Source organism: Phyllopteryx taeniolatus, chromosome 7 (genome assembly GCF_024500385.1).
Source record: "Phyllopteryx taeniolatus isolate TA_2022b chromosome 7, UOR_Ptae_1.2, whole genome shotgun sequence".
Taxonomy (NCBI): domain Eukaryota; kingdom Metazoa; phylum Chordata; class Actinopteri; order Syngnathiformes; family Syngnathidae; genus Phyllopteryx; species Phyllopteryx taeniolatus.
This window is the reverse complement of record NC_084508.1, coordinates 8383407-8406253: the sequence shown is the minus strand read 5'-3', so window position 1 is coordinate 8406253 and position 22847 is coordinate 8383407. Positions and strand designations below refer to the sequence as shown.

At 43.6% G+C, this 22847-nt stretch overlaps 1 protein-coding gene across 3 annotated transcripts in view; it reads right to left on the bottom strand.

The window, feature by feature from the left end:
- LOC133480392 (protein-glutamine gamma-glutamyltransferase K-like) overlaps positions 1-20818 on the bottom strand; it is a 30265-nt gene extending 9447 nt beyond the window's left edge. Inside the window, exons 1-13 of one of the 3 annotated variants that reach the window (XM_061778308.1) lie at positions 20618-20818; positions 19222-19314; positions 12591-12874; positions 12193-12384; positions 8498-8749; positions 6549-6667; positions 6372-6479; positions 5568-5745; positions 4957-5095; positions 3767-3959; positions 2265-2418; positions 1522-1806; positions 86-246 (exon numbers count right to left, since the gene is read on the bottom strand). In XM_061778308.1, coding sequence (XP_061634292.1) covers positions 86-246; positions 1522-1806; positions 2265-2418; positions 3767-3959; positions 4957-5095; positions 5568-5745; positions 6372-6479; positions 6549-6667; positions 8498-8749; positions 12193-12384; positions 12591-12874; positions 19222-19247 — 2091 coding nt within the window. In that variant the 5' untranslated portion in view covers positions 19248-19314; positions 20618-20818. The remainder of the gene's footprint in view (positions 1-85; positions 247-1521; positions 1807-2264; positions 2419-3766; positions 3960-4956; positions 5096-5567; positions 5746-6371; positions 6480-6548; positions 6668-8497; positions 8750-12192; positions 12385-12590; positions 12875-19221; positions 19315-20617) is intronic. The other 2 variants (XM_061778310.1, XM_061778309.1) reach the window with 2 other exon arrangements.
- Between the last annotated feature and the right edge of the window lie 2029 nt (positions 20819-22847).

The window sequence follows — 22847 nt, the reverse complement described above, 5'->3', positions numbered from 1 at the left end:
ATTTTGTGCACATGCTATGTGAACATTGTGGCCACTATTTCCCCCCCCCCAAGTGGCATCTATTGTAAATGATGGTTCGGCTCACCTTTAAGAGCAAGTCTGGAGTCCTGAGACGGAAACTGAACTGCGTGGCGAGGACCTGCTGCGTCTCTTTGACCCGGCCCGACAGCGTCAACATGAGGGCGGCCTGGTCCACCAGTTGGTCCTTGTAGTCTTTGTACTCGAGGGTCCACTCCAAAAACTTCACTGAAGAAAAAAAAAAAAGAAGACACAACATTTAAACAAACCCCAAAAAAAGCCCTTTGCAATCACACAAGTGACTGACAGCATTGCAGATTGGTCCTGCCATTTCATATATTGTGCTTGTGCTCAAAAGCAATGGAGGCAGATCGCGGATTGCCAAGACTGATAAAATTGTGGCAGACCTTGGAGATTTTAAAGAAGTGGAAGTGAAAAACTAAAAAACTAAAATAAACACACTCTTCATTGAAAAGCGAACACTGAATTCAAAACACTGTGGTAGTATAGCAAGAACTGGGAAAACCAAATCGCCTTGAATGCATCGGTTGGAACGAGACATGCAAACAAACAAACAACAACAAGGAGGAGACTGAGGGCAGCAAGAAAACGGCGCGCAGCAATGCGGAGACTTGGGAGCATAACACCACAGCGTCCAGGGATAAGGGGTCTTCTTTTATCTAAGAGTGGAATGTGGGCAGGGAGAAAATGGACTGCTGCAGCTAAGCGGAGACTGTGTAGCGTCAAGCGCTAAGGGCTCTACTTTTATCCAAGTGAAGACTAAGGGCGGCAAGAAAACGAAATGCTGCGGAAAAGCAGAGAGTGTAACACTGCAAAGTCCAGAGATAAGGATCTTCTTTTATGTGAGAGGAGACTAAGGGCAGTGAGAAAACGTACACCTGCAGCAGCGGGTGGAGTATAATACCAGAGTGTCCAGAACTAAGTAGTCTTGCTTGATCAAAGAGGAGACAAAGGACAACAATAAAAAGGAGCGCTGCAACAAAGCGGAGACTGTGGAGTATAATATCACTCCTTCCCGCGCTTAGAGGTCTTTTATTACCAAGAGGCCACTGAGGGCAGCAAGAAAACAGAGCATTGACGCAAAGCAGAGACTGTGGAGTACAACATTGCAGCGTCCATAACTGAAGGTCTTCTCTTATGCGAGAGGAGACTAAGGGCACTGAGGAGCAAAGCATAGACTGTGGAGTATAATACCACGGCTTCCTGAGCTTAGAGGTCTTCTTTTAGATCAAGAGGAAATGAAGGGCAGCAAGAAAATGGAGCGGTCATCAAAACGGAGACTCTGGAGTCACAGTGCCCTGAGCTTAGAAGTCTCTTATTATCCAAGTGGACACTGAGAGCAGCAAGAAAACAGAGCGTGAAAGCAAATCGGAAACTGTGGGGTACAATAGCAAATGGTCCAGAAATAGAGACATTTTATTTTAGGCGGGAATAGGAGACTGATGGCAGCAAAGCGGAGATTATGGAGTCAATGGCACTCACCCTCAGTGGGCAGCAGGTCCAGGTCGGTGTGGTCCGTCCTGACGGTTGCCTTGTGTACGCCGGTGTAGTACATGACGGCTATTTGGCTATGCAGGACGACGCGTCGGTGCTCTGCGCTGCTGTTGCGCAGCGTGACGGTCAGCTCGGCGTCCCGCCCCATTTGGGGGCCGTCGCCGTCCATGGACACCGCGATGGCCACGTCCTCCACCACGGGGGAGGAGTACGCCTCCGCTTTGGAACCGTAACGGCATGCCGTTTCCACAGCGATGCGCTCAGCCGCCGTTCCTGAAGGACAACACAGTGGAATTCGAATCAAAGGACTCCGTGGGATTGATTGTGGTTTTTTTTTCTTTTTCTTTGATTCAGTACGTGGATATGCTACATGTGATCGCTAACGTAAAGAAAAACACCGTCCAGATCCAGCCCACTGAGATGCGCACACTTGCCGGCGAGATCCAGCCCACTGTTACGCATACACTTATCGGTGAGACTCCCAGAGTGCGGAGGAAGATGAGACAGACAAAAACGTTCCAGTCAAGTGTGTCACACACACACACACACACACTTGCCGGCGAGATTCAGCCCGCTTTTATGCATACGCTTGCCGGGAAAATGACGAGTTCTTTCTATTATGCGATATGTCTTCTTGCATTCCCTGTGCTCCAGACCTGAACCAAATGAATTCACAATCGCAATCACTATTTTCACGTCAACAAGATAAATGGAGCGAAGGCCGGCGATACCTTCAGGGTGCTTGTAAAGGCGGGTGATGTCGCTTCGTCCGTCCGAGCCGACGGCCTTGGTGCTCATGAGGTGGCCCACGACCTTCTTCTCGCTATATATTTTGGAGAAGGTCCCGTCCGGGTTCCTCTGCCAGTAGATCTTATCGCTGTTCACCTGAGGATGCCCAGAGGGGGGAGGAAAAAAGAGAGCTCAGAGCAGGTGCGAAGTGTCACTTTTGACGGGCGCCTTATGGCCGCATGTTAATACACAGCGCACGCAGCTATGCTGTCAAAGCTCAGTCGGCCTTGTCCTGTATGCGCCCCAGTTTTGTCCCTTACGTAGGCGGTATCGCTCAGTGGCCAGACTTATCTAGCACTCGCAACATTTGTGGTTTTATCATCAAGTCGGCCGTGGGTTAAAGTGAATTCATCCTTTAGCAAAATCCTGAACGACCAGTCTGACGAGATTTTTTTTTTTTACAAGCGTTCACATTCCACAGTCAAAACGGTGTAAATACCTAAACACTTTAAGACGCTTGAGAGCAGCAAGAAAAGGGAGACCGAGAAGTAAAAGGGGATTTTATTTGTATGTTTTGAATCCCAGAGGACACAGAGCCCTGCAGCAAAGAGGAAAACTGTGTAGTACAACACAGCAGCATCCAGACTTCATTTCTGTTTTGTAATACAAGAGGAAGCTAAGTGCAGCAGCAAAATGGAGCAAAACGGACACTTTGGAGCATAACACCACAGCGCCCAGAGCTTTATCCAGAAGGACACTAAGGGAAGCAGCAAGAAAATGGAGTGCGGAAGAAAAGCACATATTATGACGTATAACACCACAACGTTCAGAGCAAAAGGGGGTCTTCTTTATCCAAGAGGAGACTAAGGGCAGTGAGAAAAGAGAGTTCTGCGGCAAAGCAGAGACTCTGGTTGAATATGCAGCAGCATCCAGAGTTAAGAGCTCTTCTTTAATCCAAGAGGAGATGAGAGCAGCAACAAAATGGAGAGTGCAGCAAATCAGAGACTGCGGACTATAACTGTGCTGTGCCAAGAATTGAAATGTCTCTTTTTATCCAAGAGCACACTAAAAGTAACGAAACTGCATGTGCCGCAGCAAAGCAAAGATTATCGAGGTATAACACAGCAGCAGCGTCCAGAGCTACTTTAAGGGGTCACTCTTTATCCAAGAAGACATTAAGGGCAGCAAGAAAATTGAGTTCTGCAGCAAAGCGGAAACTGTGGCGTATATCCGAAAAAATAATAGTCCGTGTCAAAATCTCAGTTTTCGCAGACATACACAGGCAGGAGAGTTAACTGCTCATTAAACTCTGTTGCTAAACAAAACAGCAGCACATACCGAGGTGCATAAACAGTCGCTCAGATCAAGTGTGGAGTCTTATACTGTCAAAGGTGTTCTTACATAGACGTGTGATCGCTCCACAATGTCGTGTCGTGCTACGTACAAATACACAAATAAAGGCCTCTCCCCTCTCCGGGAAATCCAGAATCTCCCGTCGACTGACCTCGGCAAACACGAACTGGGCGTCGTGCTTGAGGAAGACCTGACCGTCGCGGATGGCGGCGAGAGAAGCGGGGCCGCAGCGGAACGTGCCCTGGCTGGTCTCCTGGGGCGTGGCGTCCAGCGCTTGCCAGCCGCCCATTCCCGCAGGCAAGTCGTGACGAGCCATCCAGCAGTCGTTCCACACGTGGAAGTTCCTTGGGGAGGAAGAAGCCAAACCTTAATTTGAAGCCCTAACCCAGGCTTTAAACCTTAACTTTAAATCCTACTTTGAAGACCTAACCCTTTTTCGAAACGCTAATGTGAATCCATGACCTGCCCGAAACCCGAATTTGAAACTTTAGCCCTGTCGTGAAACCCTGATTTGAAACTAACCCGAGTTTGGAACCCTAAACCGAGTCGGGAACCAAACTCTGGCTTCAAACCCTAATTTGACACCCTAACCCGGTCTGGAAACCTTCATTTTGAAATCCAAACCCTTTCTTCTAACCTTCAGTTGAAACCCTAACCCTGATTTGAAACCTTAATGTGACACCCTAACGTATCTTGAAACAATCATTTGAAACCTAAAACCGGGCTTGAAACCCTAATTTGAAATCCCAACTTGGTTTTCAGTTTGAACGTGATATAGAATATTTCTCAATGTGCCAAACTGCTGCTTGTTGTGAAGTAAGGATGCATTCATTATTTAAAAAAAAAACAAAAAAAAGCCATCGACTATCACATATTATCCAATATGGCTCATTAGTGACATTCAACAATGAATATTTGCATTATTAATGAATTACTGCTTACTTCTGCATTGTGGCCACAGCGCGTTGCCAGTCCGACGGAACTATGAGATGTTTTCAGAGTTTTCTGTGTCCAGACTCATCGCTGCAAACGCGAGCGGAGACTCGGATCAATTGATGTCAGTCACGTCGGTGCCCCAGAAGTCAGTTAAGCTATTTGGCGATGATGACACCACAATGTAGGTCACCGTTTCGGTATCAATATCACCGGTGCTGGTTTTTTGTTTCTTTTCATATATATCTTTTTTCATGTATATTTTTGCTATTTGGCTGCGCTGGAATCCTCCATTTCCACTTGTATGAACTGGTGTGTCACGATGAGTATATATATATAAAAAAAAAAAAAAAAAAAAAAAAAGCGTAATATTGGACACAGGACGACGGGGACGGTGAGCGCACACACCAGACGGAGTCCGCATTCAGATGAGCCAAGGGCTGCAGGTCCTCGTCAAGGTACACATCTGTCGTCAAGGAGACGTCGGTGTCGTGTGCGGAGCTGAAGTTGGTCACCGTTCGGCTGGGAATGCCCAAACACCTCAAAACTGCACACAAAGTCAGGACCTTTGCTTCAGTAAACAAAAGACCATATGGGGAGGGAAAAAAAGTACACCGGTACCTTGACTTCCAGTTTAGTTTGTTCCGTGACTATGCTCGGGACTCAAATCAACCTTTGCCATTGAAATGAATGGAAATGCTATTAATCTGTTCCAGTCATGACAAAAAAAGCAACATGCAGTATTGTACTTTATAAAAACATAGAGTAATAACATAATAAAAAACAATGTCAAGAAATAAGCCGGTTTTCCTTAAAGTCCCTGTAAAGTGAAAATGACTGTCTTCTAAATTTGACACACTGCACAAAATGTGCAACGTAAAAAAAACGAGGAAAGATGCATTATCAGGGTGTCGGCATAGCATTTGCGCCAGATAACGAGTTCCATAGTGGGGGGTGGGGGGGGGGGGCGACTCATGCCGGACTCCAAAGTGTGTCAAGCGGCACCGTTCAAACACTACCTGTGGTGACGATCCCAGCAAAAACCCAACATTGGCCGTATTTGACGGGAGTGCCGTTGTTTTTGTGGTATTCCGTCAGTATTTCCATACTTCCGCTCCAGACGGTCGGAGATGTTCCTTGAATGTAATTCCCCGACCAGTTTCCCTCCACAACACCTTGGTCATCGCGAGAGTTGATCTATAAGTAGAGGATGACAGGAAAACCTGACACGCGTGAATTAGAACGACCCCGATGCTAAGTTAATTTAAAATGTTGAGGTCCAGAATGTCATAATGTATCATGTACATAATATTGTTGACAAATACAAGATTTGTTGTATTCAAATGTCTATATGTAATGTCAAATTAACACAAAATGAATATTCAACAAAGATAAACATACCAGCACAGTGGTGCCTTGGGATACAAGTTTACTTTCCGTGTTCTTTAAGTCAAACTTGCCGCATATCTTGATATGCCACACCTGTGAGGTGGATCGACTAAGTGCTCGCGAACAAAGATTTTGTCAGACTTTTGGGTAAGTCTTTAAATCCTTTGAGTTGAGCTCATGAAAAACAAAAGCGCGGTGAAGAAATTAAAAAGCAGGCAGCGTTTCATCACCAAGCTATCCAATCACACCTGACACGCACCAGAAAGCTGCAGAGGATACAATATGACTACTATAAGTCCCCCCCCCCAAATATTGCATGTATTGTTTACCTATATATTACAAGCATCTGTCAACATAAACTAATAATAGGTCTTGTGCCATATAGACAGGCGTCTGGGTCAGCAGGGACTGAAGACAACAGATTGTTCTCTCACCATGCCTGACACGACTCGCACCACATTAACAGGGTCCCCCCACCCAGACGGAGGAGTTCCGCTCTTGTCCAGGACGAAGAGGCACGCGGCCAGTATGCCGTCGTCAAACTGAAAGTCAGAACGAGAGCGAAAGCTGTCAATTGTGCGCTTTCAATTTCCTGATCACAAGCGCCTCACCTGTCCGTAGTCCCACGTCCGGACCGCAATTTGGTCCCGCGTGCCGTAATAGATGCGCCCGACGTCGTTGACGACGTACTCCTGACGCTCGTCTTCGGCGTCCATGAACACCGCGTCCTCTGGCAACCAGGAAAGGAATCAAAATGAACAACAAGTATGGCTCATTTGCAGCAGTGCGAAGTAATGACGCACAAATAATTTGCCACTCGACTTAAAGTCCCTGTAAAGTGAATATAAATTTACACATCACAGAAAGGAGTCTTGTTAACTACCAAATTGGAATGATTAAATAAAATGGCTCGGGTTAAAAATTGTATTTGTTCCGTGACCCCGTTCTCAAACCGAGATAATTTTTCCCATTCAAATGAATGGAAATGCAATGAATCCGTTCCAGCCACAGAATGACGTTAAATTTACCTGATTTTGAATTTTGTCTGGTTGAAAATTTATCCTGTGCAATATAGAAAAGGGTGAAAGATGAAATAACTGTGGGTTCGCTCGCAAATCACTGCGGTGTCTTAGCCTTTTCGGGTAATGTTTATGGTCACTTTGGCTACTGCTAGCCTTAAAGAGCCACCACCTCCCACAATGCAGCTCTTCCTCTTCTTCGATCGATAGTGAAATGTCTAATTTTGTGGTCCTCAAAGTATTAATACTGACTTTATAAAGTGTTCTAAAATGCCCTTTGTGCATTTGCTATGTTAAGAACTCACCTGTAAAGTTTTAAATTAAAAACTGTGAAAAATCCCCAAAATATAATGTAAAAATCCCATCATATAAAATGTGTAAAGGTTGCTGATTCTATTTCCATATAAACAAAACATAATATTTTCAAAGAAGTAAACATGGAGGGTGAAAAAGATGACATCCGAGTGTTTTTCTACAGCTATTTTTGAAATATTAAAAGTCTGCAAGGGGGTTGCGAGGTCGTATTTGAAGTTTTTATTCAATTGCACCTCGCAACATTCTCAAGGTGCTTGACTACTAAAGGGTTAACATTTTTCCCTTTACAGTTCAATTTTATAGCGGAAAAATGTTTTAGTGTTATGAGAGTAAAATATTTTAGGGGAGAAAAAAAATGTAATCAACAAGAATAAGTTATGAGAACTATGTAGTATTTTTGTTCCAAGATAAGGTTGTAATTTCATGATATTAAAGTGAAAGTTTAACAGGGAAAGACAGTCATATTTTAATACGTCAATTTCAAAAATAAAAAAATGTTCTTCATCCATCCATCCATTTTCTACCGCTTATCCGGGTGGGGTCGCGGGGGCAGTAGCTTTAGCAGAGGGACGCCCAGACTTCCCTCTCCCCAGCCACTTCACCCAGCTCTTCCGGGGGGATCCGGAGGCGTTCCCGGGCCAGCCGAAGGACGTAGTCTCTCCGGCGCGTCCTGGGTCTTCCCCGGGGTCTCCTCCCGGTGGGACGTGCCCGGAACACCTCACCGGGGAGGCGTCCGGGAGGCATCCGAATCAGATGCCCCAGCCACCTCATCTGGCTCCTCTCGATGTGGAGGAGCAGCGGCTCTACTCTGAGATCCTCCCGGATGACCGAGCTTCTCGCCCTATCTCTCTCTAAAAAATGTGTAACTTGCTGTGAAAATATGAATTAAAAAGACCAATTTTGCCTTCATGTCCGAGTATATTCTTCATCCTGCAGGTGATGGTCATCCACATAGGTTGACTCAAGGCAACTGGACTCTTGATTGTTGAGCTTTTGTTTTTGTTTTTGTTTTCCAGAAATGTACAAAAAATAAAAATCAATCAATCAATTGGGTAATCGTGGAATTGGGCTGACCTCTTATTGGTCTAGGTCCCCATACGTCCATATGCACTTTTTTAAATGATATAACAAATGATTTAGTGAACACCCGAGCTACCGGACCTGAGCTTGAGAACCGCTGCTGTAGATGCCTGGACAGAGAGTGTTTTTTGTTTTTGTGTTTTTACCGTCACACCAGGGGTTGAACAGCACATAGATGTCATTAGCGGGGTCGTGCGCAGAAATAGCCCGTCCGCTCGGACACTCCGTTTCCACCTGGAGCCGATAGCGCCCGACGGCGGCGCTGGCCGGGGAGTTGACGGACAGCTTCATCCTCGCGCCGTCCCACTCATCCGGGGCGACTTGCCAGCGGCCGTCCTGCGGCTCGTCCACCAGTGGGATAATGACGTGCGTTCCTTTTGACACCGTTGGCAGAGGCCCTGAGGGGGGGGGAAGTGGAGGCAGGCAGACGTCAACGTGTTTGCTCGGCCTCGGCGCTGTTCTGCGAGTGTATTGTTTTTGCTGCCCCACCTGCATTCCTACCTCTTTGTTTGGACAAGACCGAGAGTGAGGAAATCTCACAACGTGTTGCTCGGATGATCACGACAAACACTCACAATGCATTCTTACATTCATAAACTTGAATAGTCCATTTTGATGGACACATCACATACTACTGTATTATTAAGTTTGTAGGCTTTGCCGTGATGTAAATTAAACACAGCATTGCATCACACGGATACTTATACATACTCTTGGAATGACCTCCTACCATTCACTGCCAACTACAAGCCCAAAAAATACACATATCGTTAAAGTTTTACATTTTTGTAGGGCCTGAGAAAGAATTTAACATGTTTCAAAAAATAGTCGATGACAATGTTACAGGCAGTTCTGAATATGATATACTACAGGAAAGACACAGTCAGTTACAGTGGAGCTTTACGGCTGATATTAATGAAATCATTAGAAGCATTGGTAACTACCCAAATCATGTTTTTCATATTTCCGTTCATATTTCATATATTTTCATATATATATTTCATATATTATGGTTAATACAAAATCATATTGTGAATGCTAAAAAAATTTTTTTTTAAATAAGTTACGAGCATGGTCACGAAACGAAGGCAGGATTGAAGCAACCTAATGAAGTGTAAGCGTACATTCTAATGCTTAAATGGCCTCAGTATAAAGGAAGGGTGACCTCAAAACAAAAAAAATCTCCCTCTCTCACACCAAACAATCATTTGATCTCAGCAGCTGCAGCCGCACTCTAAAAGCGCTGAATGCACGTGCGCTCATTTGCTGTTTGGTTCCAGCGCTATAAAGCCAGACGCCCGGAAGGATAAGCTGAAACGAGCTTCATAACCTGGAACACAATCATCATTTGCGTGATGACAGTTGTTAATGAGAGCAAAGAAGGTCGTGGTAAAAGAAATAAAAACAAATAACGGGAAGGAAAAAACAAACATATTTCTGATGCAAGTGCAAATGCATCAATAAATGCAAGTTAAACCCGAAATAAGGAACTTGTTGTTGACTGGGAATCTTTTAGCGGGAAGTGCAACAACAATGTGAAATGATATCAATTTTCATCTCTGTTTTATATTCTACCCATTAAAATGTCCTCAATGTTGTACATGTATTTTTGTTCCAATATGTTCCTTTCCTCCTTAAGAAAAAAAAAAAATCTCTTTTGTTAAACGTCATTATGACAGCAGTTTATGATAAGTATGATCTATGAAAATATCAGCCATCTCTAGCCTCATCTTGTGCCTCTAATTTAATTTGATATTCCAGGAATCAGCGTACCTGAGGAAAAACAACCAATCCGAGAAAGAAGATGTGACTTGCGTGGCTTCTTGTGTAGCAAAGATGGGATCAGATACGGATATGCCAGTGAGTAAGAGGGGTGAGTGAGGTTATATTTCAAATCTTGCATACTTGCCCTTTAAGGTCATACCAGTTGGCCAAAAATGGCACTAGTAGTGGGAAAAACATGACTCGTGAGACAGAATAAGGATAAAATGCAAAAGACTAATTGCGCATTTGTCAAATACCCCGATTTATTGTGTTTGTGTAACGGAGACAGACGGTGTATTAATTTTTTTTTTCACTCTGTAAAACACTTCACGTCTTAATAACGTGTCTGTCACAAACATTTTTGTCAAATTGTTATTGAGACACCTGGGAAGTGAACATCATATGCCTCCTTGAAGGCAAGTTTATTCGTATAGCACCATGCATACACAATTAGGAAACTCAATAGTGCTTTACATAATGATTAAAAACAAGATTGAATTAAAATAGCGTTGACGGCGGTGTGGTTCAACCCAGTACGTTCCATCATGGGTTCTACGCTTAGTGGCTCCAAATACGAATACACACAAACTGCAGTCACGCATCACATGCAGCTATAATTGCTGGATGCGGACGGGGCCCCGGTCGTGGCGTCTGGCAAGCGTGAGGGCGGATTGTCACTCGGAGGGATTTCTCAGGACCGAGCGCTCGGTATCGCCACTCCTTCTGGAGCATAGCAACCCAGAGCGGTTGCCATAGCAACAGTAGCCCAGAAAAAAAATACAAATCCCCAAACATCGCCCGTCCTTCCTTCCTTCCTTCCTTCCTTCCCTCGCTTGCTTTTTTTTTTGTCAATCTCCCAGGTGATACTGCAGCAAAACGTCCTTTTTTTCAATCGCCGAATCCAAAGGTTATTGGCCTGTTCCTGTCACATTTAAAAGCTGCCCTTTTTAGACAAAAAGGCGGCAAATTCTCGCGCATGGAATTATAATACCCACTCATCCCTCGGAAGATGATGTATTCTATGGTAGAAATTACCGAAGTGCAAATATGTAATGTTATTGTACTTAAAGAACCTTTAAAGTGTCAGCAATTTGTTTCTAAATACATTACGCATGTTTGAAGATAATTGGTGAAAACGTGCAGAGAGTGAGAAATATGCAGTACTCAATTATGGAGATTTTTCATTTGAGTTTTCCTCATTTTTTTGGGCATGGCTACAATGGGGCCAAGTGACACAATTGGGCCCCGATATGAGTCGCCCTTCCCCCACATCGTTTGCATTAGTCGTTATCCGGCGCAATTGTGAGTTATTAGGCCCAAGCATGTTAGTTCGCGAGCTAGCTGGTGGCTAGCGCCTCTCCCGGTAGGATATATTCCAGCAACCAGAGGCTTTGAATTGGATATACTGTCTTTTCGCAGCTCAAACATGTAGGGATGTGTAGGCAAAAGCTCGATATTATTTGAAGTAGCATCCATTTTTCAGTGGGGCGTGGTTTCAAGTATTCTGTGTTTCAGTGAATTTGAATGAAGGAATGAATGAATTTGAAGCCTCATTATATACATTTGGCTTTTTTTTTTTCATCATTCAAATTTCTTAGTGTTGTTAACAGTTTTCTGTGGTGTGTCAAATTTAGAAGACATTTATTTCCACTTTACAGGGACTTTAAATGGAGGCGTTCAATTAGTACAGTGCCCTTTTACACAAGTATCTTTACAGTGAATCCCCGCTATTTGCGGGATTAGGGACGAGAGCCGTGCTGTGAATGGTGAAAATCCACAACTAATTGGTATTTTTTCTATTATGTATGACCTTGCATGACCTAAGCGCAAAAATGTTGTTTGACACCAACATGGCAATAACGGAGGATAGGTTCCCCCCCTAAAAAAAAAATTTAAAAAATCCATTAATAGTCAAATTCGCAAATGCTTAACACATTCACTGCCATTGACGGCTTTAGAAGCCAAATATCCATGTTAACTGGGAAGGCTGGCAGTGAATGAGTTAACCACAACTATATGGGGGTTCAGTGTACTTTTATTGAAGTACACAGTGTGAGTACTTTTCTCACACACATACCTGTTTTGAGTTCCAAGTGAAGTTTGTCCGTGTCGGGCCGGAACGCTCGGGACAGCGTGAGCCACATGTGGAACGTCTGGCCTCTCCGGATGATGAAGTCGTCGCATTGGTAGAGGTGCGTGCGGTGCGCCAGGCGCTCGGCTCCTGTTTTGCCCTTCATCAGGTCTATTGATTTCACTTTGAGGGGCAGCTCTGCGGAAACGGAGCACGCAAGCAGATTAGACTCGACCAGGGATTCCCAACCACTGAGAGATGGTCCAAAAGCTCTCTTTTGTTCATCAGGGACTGGGAATATAATTCACTAAACCCCTCAATTAAGGCTCAAGGAAGGGTGGGAAGTACTGCAGTAGACAGACAGACAGACAATGGACAATATGGCAGCCGTGCCAGGTGTGTACCGGCGAGCTCGCTATCACCGGGCGCAGGCCTCTTGCCGAGCTCCCCCTCGTCCTTGCCCTCTTCCGGCGCCGTGACGAGCGTATCGGTGACGTCGTCGTCGTCCGTCTCTGGGCAGCAGCACCGGCCCACGCGGCGCAGCCACTGCCGGCACACATCGTCCTTGGCTTCCTCAGGGGCCTTGGCGGGAGCCTCCTCGGGGTCCTCGTCACCCGCAGCGAGTGCGACACTTGGAAATCGACCCACGGCTGACGTGTCACGGAAGGAGCGCGTCTCCACGGGCATCCTGAAGACGGGATAAGAGAAAGCTTGAAAGGTTACCGGACGGACGAGTCGAAGCTCAGGCCAGGTAAACGCATACCGATATCTAAAACGCGAGAGACCCCGCACGTGACAAGAAAAAGAATCGTCATTGTGTTCTTGCTGCTCATGTGGTGTGTGTGGTGCAGTCCGGAGGTACGTTTGCGGTTGAGCATTTGCAAATACGCAGATTTTGAGGGAAGCTCTTCTCTGTTATGTGCTGTGTAGCCATATCCAACATAAAAAGATTGCATTTAGCATTTCATTTCATACCCTCAGTCGTTGTTCATTTCACTTTTTGAACCTTTAAACAAACTTTTTGTGTCTCAACTGGGGAATCATGAACATATGTAAATCACAAAACGTTCAGGCTTCTGCAATCTACAAGGCAAAGAAGAAGTCCGTAAACGCTGGCGAGAGAAGCTGCACTTTAATTGGGTTTCATCAAAGGCACTTTAACTGGTGGTATGTGTTTGCTTTGCTGCTGACTCCCATTTGACAGGACTTTGATTCGGAATGTTTCATTCTGAAAACAGCCAAATTCCCAGTTATAGGAGGGCGTGCGACCACATTGGCTCACTTTATTTTGACTCCCCCTATCAGATTTTGGATTTATTTTTTTTCTTGGTCACATTTTGTTTTCGATCACAAAAACCTGGCTTTTGCAAGGGTGTGTAGATATTTATAGCCACTGTGTGTGACTTACACCCACCTTTAGAGGTTACAGCGCTTTAAATGAATCAACGGGCCAACAGTCATCCCAGGCCAATCGAACAGCATTTAATAATTGTTGCATTTTTTTCCATGTGGATAGATGCCACTTGAAATGTGACATGGAAATTAGACAGTCCAAAAAATAATCTGGTATAGGCATTCAATCCCAAGGAGACTGATTGAAACGTTCAACACCTCCAGTGATTGATCTTACAGCTCTGCCTTCCGAGTGCCAAGCACCGCAGACTCCAATCCGCCTCTTAAGCCTTCTTATTAAAAGACCGTTCTTATGTAGCTTTAGCGCACCATGAGCGATGACTCACTTTTAATTAGCACTAAAACCCTTTTGTTTCTCGACAGCCCCGCTTCCTCCTCCTCATCGCACTAAAATCAGGAGACAGCGGCCACTGCTAGTGCTCTTACACTAGGGGGGGGGGGGGGGAATAAAAAATCCTTTCACCATAATCTGCTGTGTCAAAACAGAAATGATGAGCACGCTTAAACAGGCTTGAAGCTTTTTTTTTTTTTAATGGCAGTGTCATAGGAATTGTATTCTTTTGTCTGCAGGGTTGTTCTGTGACAATATTGTGTCAACAGTTTTTTGCTCTTGATTCAATTAGAAAATATATTGAATTTCATCTGGCTGTCATCTGCTCATACAATGACAATCAAGGTTTTCCATACCATTCTACAATATTCATCAGAAACAGCGTTAGTCGCAAATGATCCTAACGTAACATTTGCTATTCATCCACGTCTTTTCAAACTTGCTTTTGCTCACCAGGGTGGCAGGTGAGCTGGAGCCTATGCCAGCTGACTTTTGAGCGAGAGGCGGGGTACACCGCGACTGCTCACCAGCCAATTGCAGAGGATTATACTGAAAAAATATGGTAAAACAATGATTTATTATTCGTTATGATGAGCATTTGTCGTTTGAATGTTTTGGGGCGGGCAGCACTGTGGACGGTGACGAGTACGTCTGCCTCACAGCTGTGTTCGAATCTTGGCAGCGGCCTTCCTGGGTGGCGTTGGCGTGTTCTCCCCGCGCTCGTGCGGGTATTCCGGCTTCCTCACACATTCAAATAGTAATGCGGATAAGCAGTACAGAAAATGGATGGATGGATCGACGGGAAAGAATTCAACAGTTTGTGCATTGTGATTTCACGCATTCATCGAGTGGCTGTAAGGTTAACTGAAGACTCTAAATTGCAAGTTTGAAATTGTCGAGTGTGATTGCTTGTTTGTCTTTACATGCCCTGCGATTGGCTGCCGACCAGTCTACGGCATGCCGAGCCCCTCGCTTAAAGTCAGCTTGCAGGTTTGGCACTGGGTCATGAAACCTTTTCGTCAATGTGGCTAAGCAGTATAAACTTCTCCCTCACTATGCTTGTGTAGTTAGCCACACCATCGTGTGTGTTTATGTGGCTAAACATTGGGAAGCCAATAAGCTTTTAACTATGTGGGCCCAATTAAAATGAACTAGTCATAAATCAGGACAAAGGCACAAATAAAAAAACGTTTATCATTCATCATTATGAGCATTTTTACCAAGGTGGAGTACTACTAAATTATTACAACTAAACAAGCTCTCACATTCTGTGAGACTGTGATCTTCAATCGTCGTCCGAAGCAGGAAGTGCAATGCGGTGATTGCATCAAAGGGTGTCCAGATCCAGCTCGCTGATGCCGACTTTGATTGATGAGCGGAGGAAAGTGCTCTGATTCACAATTGTGTGCTTTTGTTGCCTTTATTCCAAAATGAACTCACAGTAGCACCTCTTCTAAAATTGATTTAAATTGAAATTGATTGATTTTTTTCCCCCACAATTTTTAACTTAATGTCTTAATAACATCTGCGACATGTTTTTGTCAAAATAGATCAAGAATTACATCAACAATGTCACCTTCTCCCCATTATCACTAAAGTCTGATTTGAGGGGGCAGTCCTATCTCTTGCAAATAAGCCACTGCTCACCCTGCGCCCTTCACTTTTGTTACCATGACAACTAGGGGCAGATCTACTTCATTCTAGAGCTGCCAAATTACACTTGTCAATTCATGCAGCAGATCCATACATGTGGTGCATGCACTTTGCTAATGCTAATGTGTGATCCCAACAGCACTCAGCTGTGCTGATCTTCTGGCCTTGCCATGATAGTGTTTCTGTGTAGTTGCTTTAAAATTGATCTTCAACCACCAAGCCACCAGGTCTTTGGTAAAGGAACTTGGTGGAGGGGGGTGTGAGGTCAATTGTGAGGTCAATTGTGACTTCAAAACTCTCCAAATTTCAGAACAGCTTGCTCACAGGCATAGTTTAGGAAATAGCAAGCTCAAAAAAAGATTTACAGGGGGTCCAACTATTTACATAGAACCCATTTTTAAGACATTTTTGCATTAGTACTGTTCAATGCTTTGTATATTTACCGTATTCAAAATGAGTGCTGTGATGCGCACTGCCTCACAAACAGAGGCGCTTTAAAGAAAAGAGCGACGTGCCGGCGATGGGCTCGCACTGCATTCATATGAAAATGGCATCAAGACAATGAGTGGGCTGCAGGCAGACAGACCAAAACCATAACAAAAACATTTCGTTGAAGCCAGAGTGTGTCACGGTGCTGCTGACTGGCTCCGCGATCTTTAACAATGCTCTCCAAAATCCACAACAACCTGATGAACAGGCGAGATATGTGCACGAGATGACTTCTTTCTACCGTGGCATCGTTCACACTGGGTATGGCTTGGCGAGGAAGAACTTGATATTTTTGAAAGGACAGGATATCAGCAGTGCTAAAGAAACCCATTTTTTTTTAAGGCAAACACATTGCAATAATTCAATATATTTTGCAGTATTGTTTTTTTTTTTTTTTACATAGTGCAGTATGTTGCCATGCTTTACCCCAAAACAGAAAGGCCAAATTAGTGTTGGAAAAAACAACAACTAAAAAAGTACAGATGAGACAAAGATCAACTTGTACCAGCGTGATGGGAGGAGAAGACTATGCAGAAGGAAAGGAACTAATGATCGAAAACATTCTGAAGTGTATTAGGCAAATAGCTGCTCGTAATCAGCCAAATCCTTCATTGGACGACGTTTCACAGCGTAGATGTCCAACCCCAATTCCAATGAAGTTGGGACGTTGTGTTAAACATAAATAAAAATAGAATACAATGATTTGCAAATCATGTTCGACCTATATTTAATCGAATACACGTCAAAGATATTTAATGTTCAAACTGATAAACTTTATTGTTTTGAGCAAATAATCATTAACTTAGAATTTGACGGCTGCAACACGTTCCAAAAAAGCTGGGACAGGTGGCAAAAAAGACGGAGAAAGTTGAGGAATGCTCATCGAACACCTGTTTGGAACTTCCCACAGGTGAACAGGCTCATTGGGAACAGGTGGGTGCCGTGATTGGCTAGAAAAGGAGCTTCCCTGAATTGCTCAGTCATTCACAAGCAAAGATGGGGCGAGGTTCACCTCTTTGTGAACACGTGCGTGAGAAAATAGTCCTCAATGTTCCTCAACGTACGATTGCAAGCAATTTAGTGATTTCATCATCTACGATCCATATCATCATCATCAAAAGGTTCAGAGAATCTGGAGAAATCACTGCATGTAAGCGGCAAGGCCGAAAACCAACACGGAATGCCCGTGACCTTCGATCCCTCGGGCGGCACTGCATCAAAAACCGACATCAATGTGTAAAGGATATCACCACTTCAGAAAACCAATGTCAGTAAATACAGTTGGGCGCTACATCCGTAAGTGCAACTTGAAACTCGACTACGCAAAGAAAAAAGCCATTTACCAACAACACCCAGAAACGCCGCCGGCTTCTCTGGGCCCGAGCTCATCTAAGATGCAAAGTGGAAAAGGGTTCTGTGGTGCTACGAGCCCAGATATTAATTGCTTTCGGAAATTCTGGACGTCGTGTGCTCAGGGCCAAAGAGGAAAAGAACCATCCGGACTGTTATGGACGCAAAGTTCAAAAGCCAGCCTCTGTGATGGTATGGGGCTGTGTTAGTGCCAATGGCATGGGTAACTTACACATCTGTGAAGGCACCATTCATGCTGAAAGGTGCATACAGGTTTTGGAGAAACATATGCTGCCATCCAAGCAACGTCTTTTTCATGGACGCCACTGCTTATTTCAGCAAGACAATGCCAAAGCACATTCTGCACGTGTTACAACAGCGTGGCTTCGTAGTAAAATAGTTTGGGTACTAGATTGGCCTAGCCTGCAGTCCAGACCTGTCTCCCATTGAAAATGTGTGGCGCATTATGAAGTGTAAAATACGACAACGAAGACCCCGGACTGTTGAACAGCTGAAGCTGTACATCAAGCAAGAATGGGAAAGAATTTCACCTACAAAGCTAAAAGAAAAGGTGATGTAACACAGTGGTAAACACGACCCTGTCCCAGCTTTTTTGGAACGTGTTGTAGCCATAAAAGTATTTGCTAAAAACAATAAAGTTTATCAGTTTGAACATTAAATATCGTGTCTTTGTAGTGTATTCGATTAAATATAGGTTGAACATGATTTAAAAATCATTGTCTTCTCTTTTTATTTATGTTAAACACAACATCCCAACTTCATTGGAATTGGGCTTGTACAATGACCCGAAAAAGACTGTGGAAGAAATTTGTATTTAATTTTTTTGAAATAGGCAAAGAAGTGGAATGTTATGCAATGGCCAAGCCAATCACCGGACCTGAAAGCGACCATGCATTTGACTTGCGGAAGACAAAATTCAAAGGCTAATGCTCCAAGAACAAGCCGGAACAACTGAAGACAGTTGCAGTAGACGCCTGGCACGGCATCAGCAGGGATGAAATGCAGCATCCGGTGACGTCTGCGTGTTCCAGACTTCAGGCTGGAACTGACTGCAAAGGATTAGCAACCAACTATTGAGAAGTGAAACTTTGATTTATCACGACTTTGTCCTTTATGTGTTACTTTTGTCCATGCCGCAATATTTATGGACCTGGCTATAGCTTTGAGTTCAACTAAACAGGCCCAGATTGTACACTAAGTATATTAGTCAGACAATTGAGATGAGATCATCATTATTCATTAAATAGTAGACAGTATATACTTTTATATAAGTCATAATAATTAGAAATAAACACAAATCAATTTGTTGGTGCGCCACTTGCTATTCCTCATGTAAAATAATCCTTGGCGCAATAAAGGCTGGGAAATGTCAACAAAGTACATTTTCACATACAAGAAGAAGGGAAGATTCAGTGTTGGCGTTTACCGCAGAGCAGGACCCCTGTGCACGAAAGCCAAAATCCAATCCACCCATAGCGCCTGCCAAAATGCGGCACATTTACTTGAAAGTCTGCATTGAGCGATGCTCCAAATGGTGGAGAAAACACTCTGCGCCCACCTCCCCCCCGCCAAAAGAACAACGAAAGCTGTCCAATGCAGCAGCAGATTATTAATAAACTGTTGTTGGAATGGTGCAGCGATATTATGCGCATGTTAACTGATCCCAAAACAGATTGAATCACCTGGTGAGACACATTCCACTCAACTACACGCCTTGAGCGCTGAAAATTTCATGACTGAAGATCATCTGCCAAACAAAAAAAGTAGCCCCCACTCACCTCCCGCGTGATGTCAGATCCAACATGGCTTCCTGCGGGAGGACGTTGCAGATTCAACGAGGCACACTTGTGACCCCTTTTGCCTGCAGGCCGCTTGTTGTCGAGGGAACAAAAGGGAACGTTCACTTTTGGAATGTTGCGCTTAAAGGCTTGCCAGTGTTGCGACTGCACAAAGAAATAAACGCCGTGTTTGTTGTGCGCTCGCAACGGATTTCAATTCAACACGGCTATTCCAACGAATGTATTAAGTCGCCCAAAAGTGGTACACAAGAACTGGAAATGGACCTTAGAGCGACACAGGAATCAATCTGGCTGCTCAGTCCAATATAAAACAAAATGTAGCTGATAATTACACATGGACGCCAACTTTAACAAGCAGATACTATCACACATGAATTTATTATGCACTAAGGGTGTAACGGTACGCTATAAAAATGGCAGTGCCGTTATGTACCTTGGCTTTAAGGTCATGGTAAAGTTCACACTGGGCACAGTAAGGCGAGACAACGCAAAAGCTTTTCTTTTCTTTTTGATTTGCAAATAAAATAATAAATACGATGCAATTTTTAAACTATATATATGTTTAATCCTCTGTAATAGCACAAATATTTTATGTTTAGGAAAGTGCAACAACAATGATTTGTCTTCTTTTTAAGAAACAGTAACATCAATATTTTGTCTTCTATTTAGGAAAGTGCAACATCAACAGTTTGCCTTTGTTAAGGAAAGTGAACAATTTTAACTTGTCTTCTTTTGAGACAACAGCAGCATCTTTTGTTTGGAAAATGCAACATCAACAGTTTGCCTTCTCTTTGGGTAAGTGCAACATTAGTAGTTTGGCTTTTCTTTTTCTTTTTTAAGAAAAGTACCACATGAATAATTTCTCTTTTTAGGAAGGCGTAATATCAATAGTTACTCTTCGTTTTAGGAAAATCACACATCAACAGTTTGTCTTGTTTTCAGGAAACTGCAACATCAACGGTTTGCCTTCCTTTTAGTAAAGAAGTCACATCAAAAGGTCGTCTTTTAGGAAATTGCTGCACCAGTCGTTTGTCTTCTTTTTAGGGAAGAGCAACATCAATAGTTGGTCTTTTTTAGATCATTGCAACATCAGTAATTTAATGAATCAGAAAAGTGCAAGAGTAACAATTTCACCAGTGCGAAATATCCTCTAAAAACATTCCTTATTGCTTCGGCTCCATCTGAAGACCTCAGGAGAGGCGGTTTAAAGATTGTTGCTGTATTCTCCCCGGGCTGCACGGATGCAGCAGCTCCGCGTGCCGATCAAAACAACAAACTGAGTGAATTATTGTGCAGGAACTTTGTTTAGAAGTCATGAACCAAAAAACAACAGTTCCCACAAACTAATCATAAAAGGTACTGTAAAGAGACTCACTCAAGTCAGCGACGGACAGCAGGGGATACAAAAAGGAGGTCGAGCAGAGGAGGAGGAAGAGGAAATCGTCTCTCTTTTCCCAAAGGTGTTTCTCAAACTAGTTGCATGTTCGTACCACTTTCAAGCGCTTCTCAGACGCTGAGGGCACACCCCCTCTTACCCCACACCCTCACACACAAATTGGCATGTTACTTTTCTGGCCGATTTCTTCAAATGTCATCTGGAATGTCAACTTTCTACTCTATACTACGAATAAAAGTGGAGTTTACTACTGGTTATGTTGGCATTTTTACTTGACTTCGTCTGCACCTTGTCACGGCATACGTGAAGAAGACATTCCGGGCGTGGCGTCGAAACTTTTGTCATTAAGAGAAAGGACGCAGGAAGAGGAGGTAGTGGTCCATCTATGACACAATCGGATGGAAATGACACACTAGATGACTGATTCACGTCATCCGCACTGACTGGTTAAGTTGGTTTTCGGAACAGGAGGGATACACCATTAGGCGATTGTTAGAGGTCGGCCATTCAATGCTTAAAAGCTTTGTGAGCTAAAAGGAGAATTAAAAACTACTCACCCCTTGAAGAGGTCCGACATTGCACGAAACCCATAGGTGAGTGTTTGCAGGACGATGATGTCAGTTGCAGTTTGTAGATTACAAAATAAGTCGCACAATAAGCAAAAATCCAAAATACAAACAATTAGAAAATTATTTTTTTTTCCCCCCCAAAAGATTTTGGGTGCCGGCACGGTGGACGACTGGTTAGCACATCTGCCTCGCAGTTCTGGGGACCGGGGTTCTAATCCCGGGCCCGCCTGCGTGGGTTTTCTCCGGGCACTCCGGTTTCCTCCCACATCCCAAAAACATGCGTAGTAGGTTGACTGAAGACTCTAAATTGCTCATAGGTGTGAATGTGAGTGCGAATGGTTGCTTGTTTCTATGTGCCCTGCGATTGGCTGGCGACCGATTCAGGGTGTACCCCGCCTCTCGCCCGAATATAGCTGGGATAGGCTCCAGCGGCCCGCAACCCTCGTGATGATGAGCGGTGCAGAAAATGGATGGATGGATCGTAGTTGTTAACAGCAGTTAACCCTGCTGTTGTGCTATGAGTCAAATTGATAACTTGAGAAAATCTGCTTTTAAATTTTAACATAACAAAACCAAAAATTGGAAAGAAATGTCCGTATATTTGTTTTTAATTCTTCATGATATTAAATACAATGACCAGACAGTGGCAAAGGAGCAAAACATTTCTGAAGAATTTTTATTTATTTTTTTTTTGCAAATATTTCACATTTGTTCCCATTTCATCTATATTTTGTAATAGTCACCCTAAAAATATTTTAGACGGTTAAATATGCAATGAGTCACTTTGACCCTTCTAAAATGCTAAAGTTTTTGTTTTTTTTTGCGGGGGGGGGGGGGGGATGGATTTATTTGGCATGAACTTCTGCTGGTCTCATTCTTTTGCTTTGTTTGTATTTTCATAGTGTATTCAATATATTGGCCATGCAGTGAAACCAAGGCCTAAAAGAGAAGATGGAAATGGCAAATGTACACATTTTGGGGGGCAAATATGGAACATTCTTTCCCAATAGATTTTCTAATTTTTACAAAAACTTTTTTTTTATTATTATTATTTTTTTTATAGTTAAACATGTAGCGAGTCACATTGACACATTTCCATTTTTGTTGCTCTAAATAAATGACGAAAATGAGGGTTAAGGTGTGACTCACCGCCGACACATTCCAGTTGCATCATTTTGGCTTTTGATGTTCCTCAGACAACTTTGTGTGTTATGCGGGCCAACAATTAAGGCTCAGCGTCCCATGAAACGAACGAATGCAAAAGTGTGGCGCAACTCCAGCAGGTGTGTCAGATGACACTCCTTTTGAAAATGTCCGAGCGCGTCATTCATTTCTCTACATCAATCACACGAGAAGCTTTCACGGTAAGGCAACTGACACCATTTAATGTTTCATTTATAGATCTGTGGCGACTGGGCGCTTCTCCTTGGAAACGCGCAACACGTGACAAGTAGGCGACGCTGCGACCATCAGTTATAAGCTTCAGATATTAAAGCAACAAGAAGACATGTTGGAATGGCAGCAATTTTTCCATGTGTTGAGAAACGGGCGACCTGGATATTCTGCTTTTGATGTATTAGCATGAGCAGAGCTAGCATGACAGTTCAGAATAGTAGTAGTAGTAACTGTAATGTTTGTAC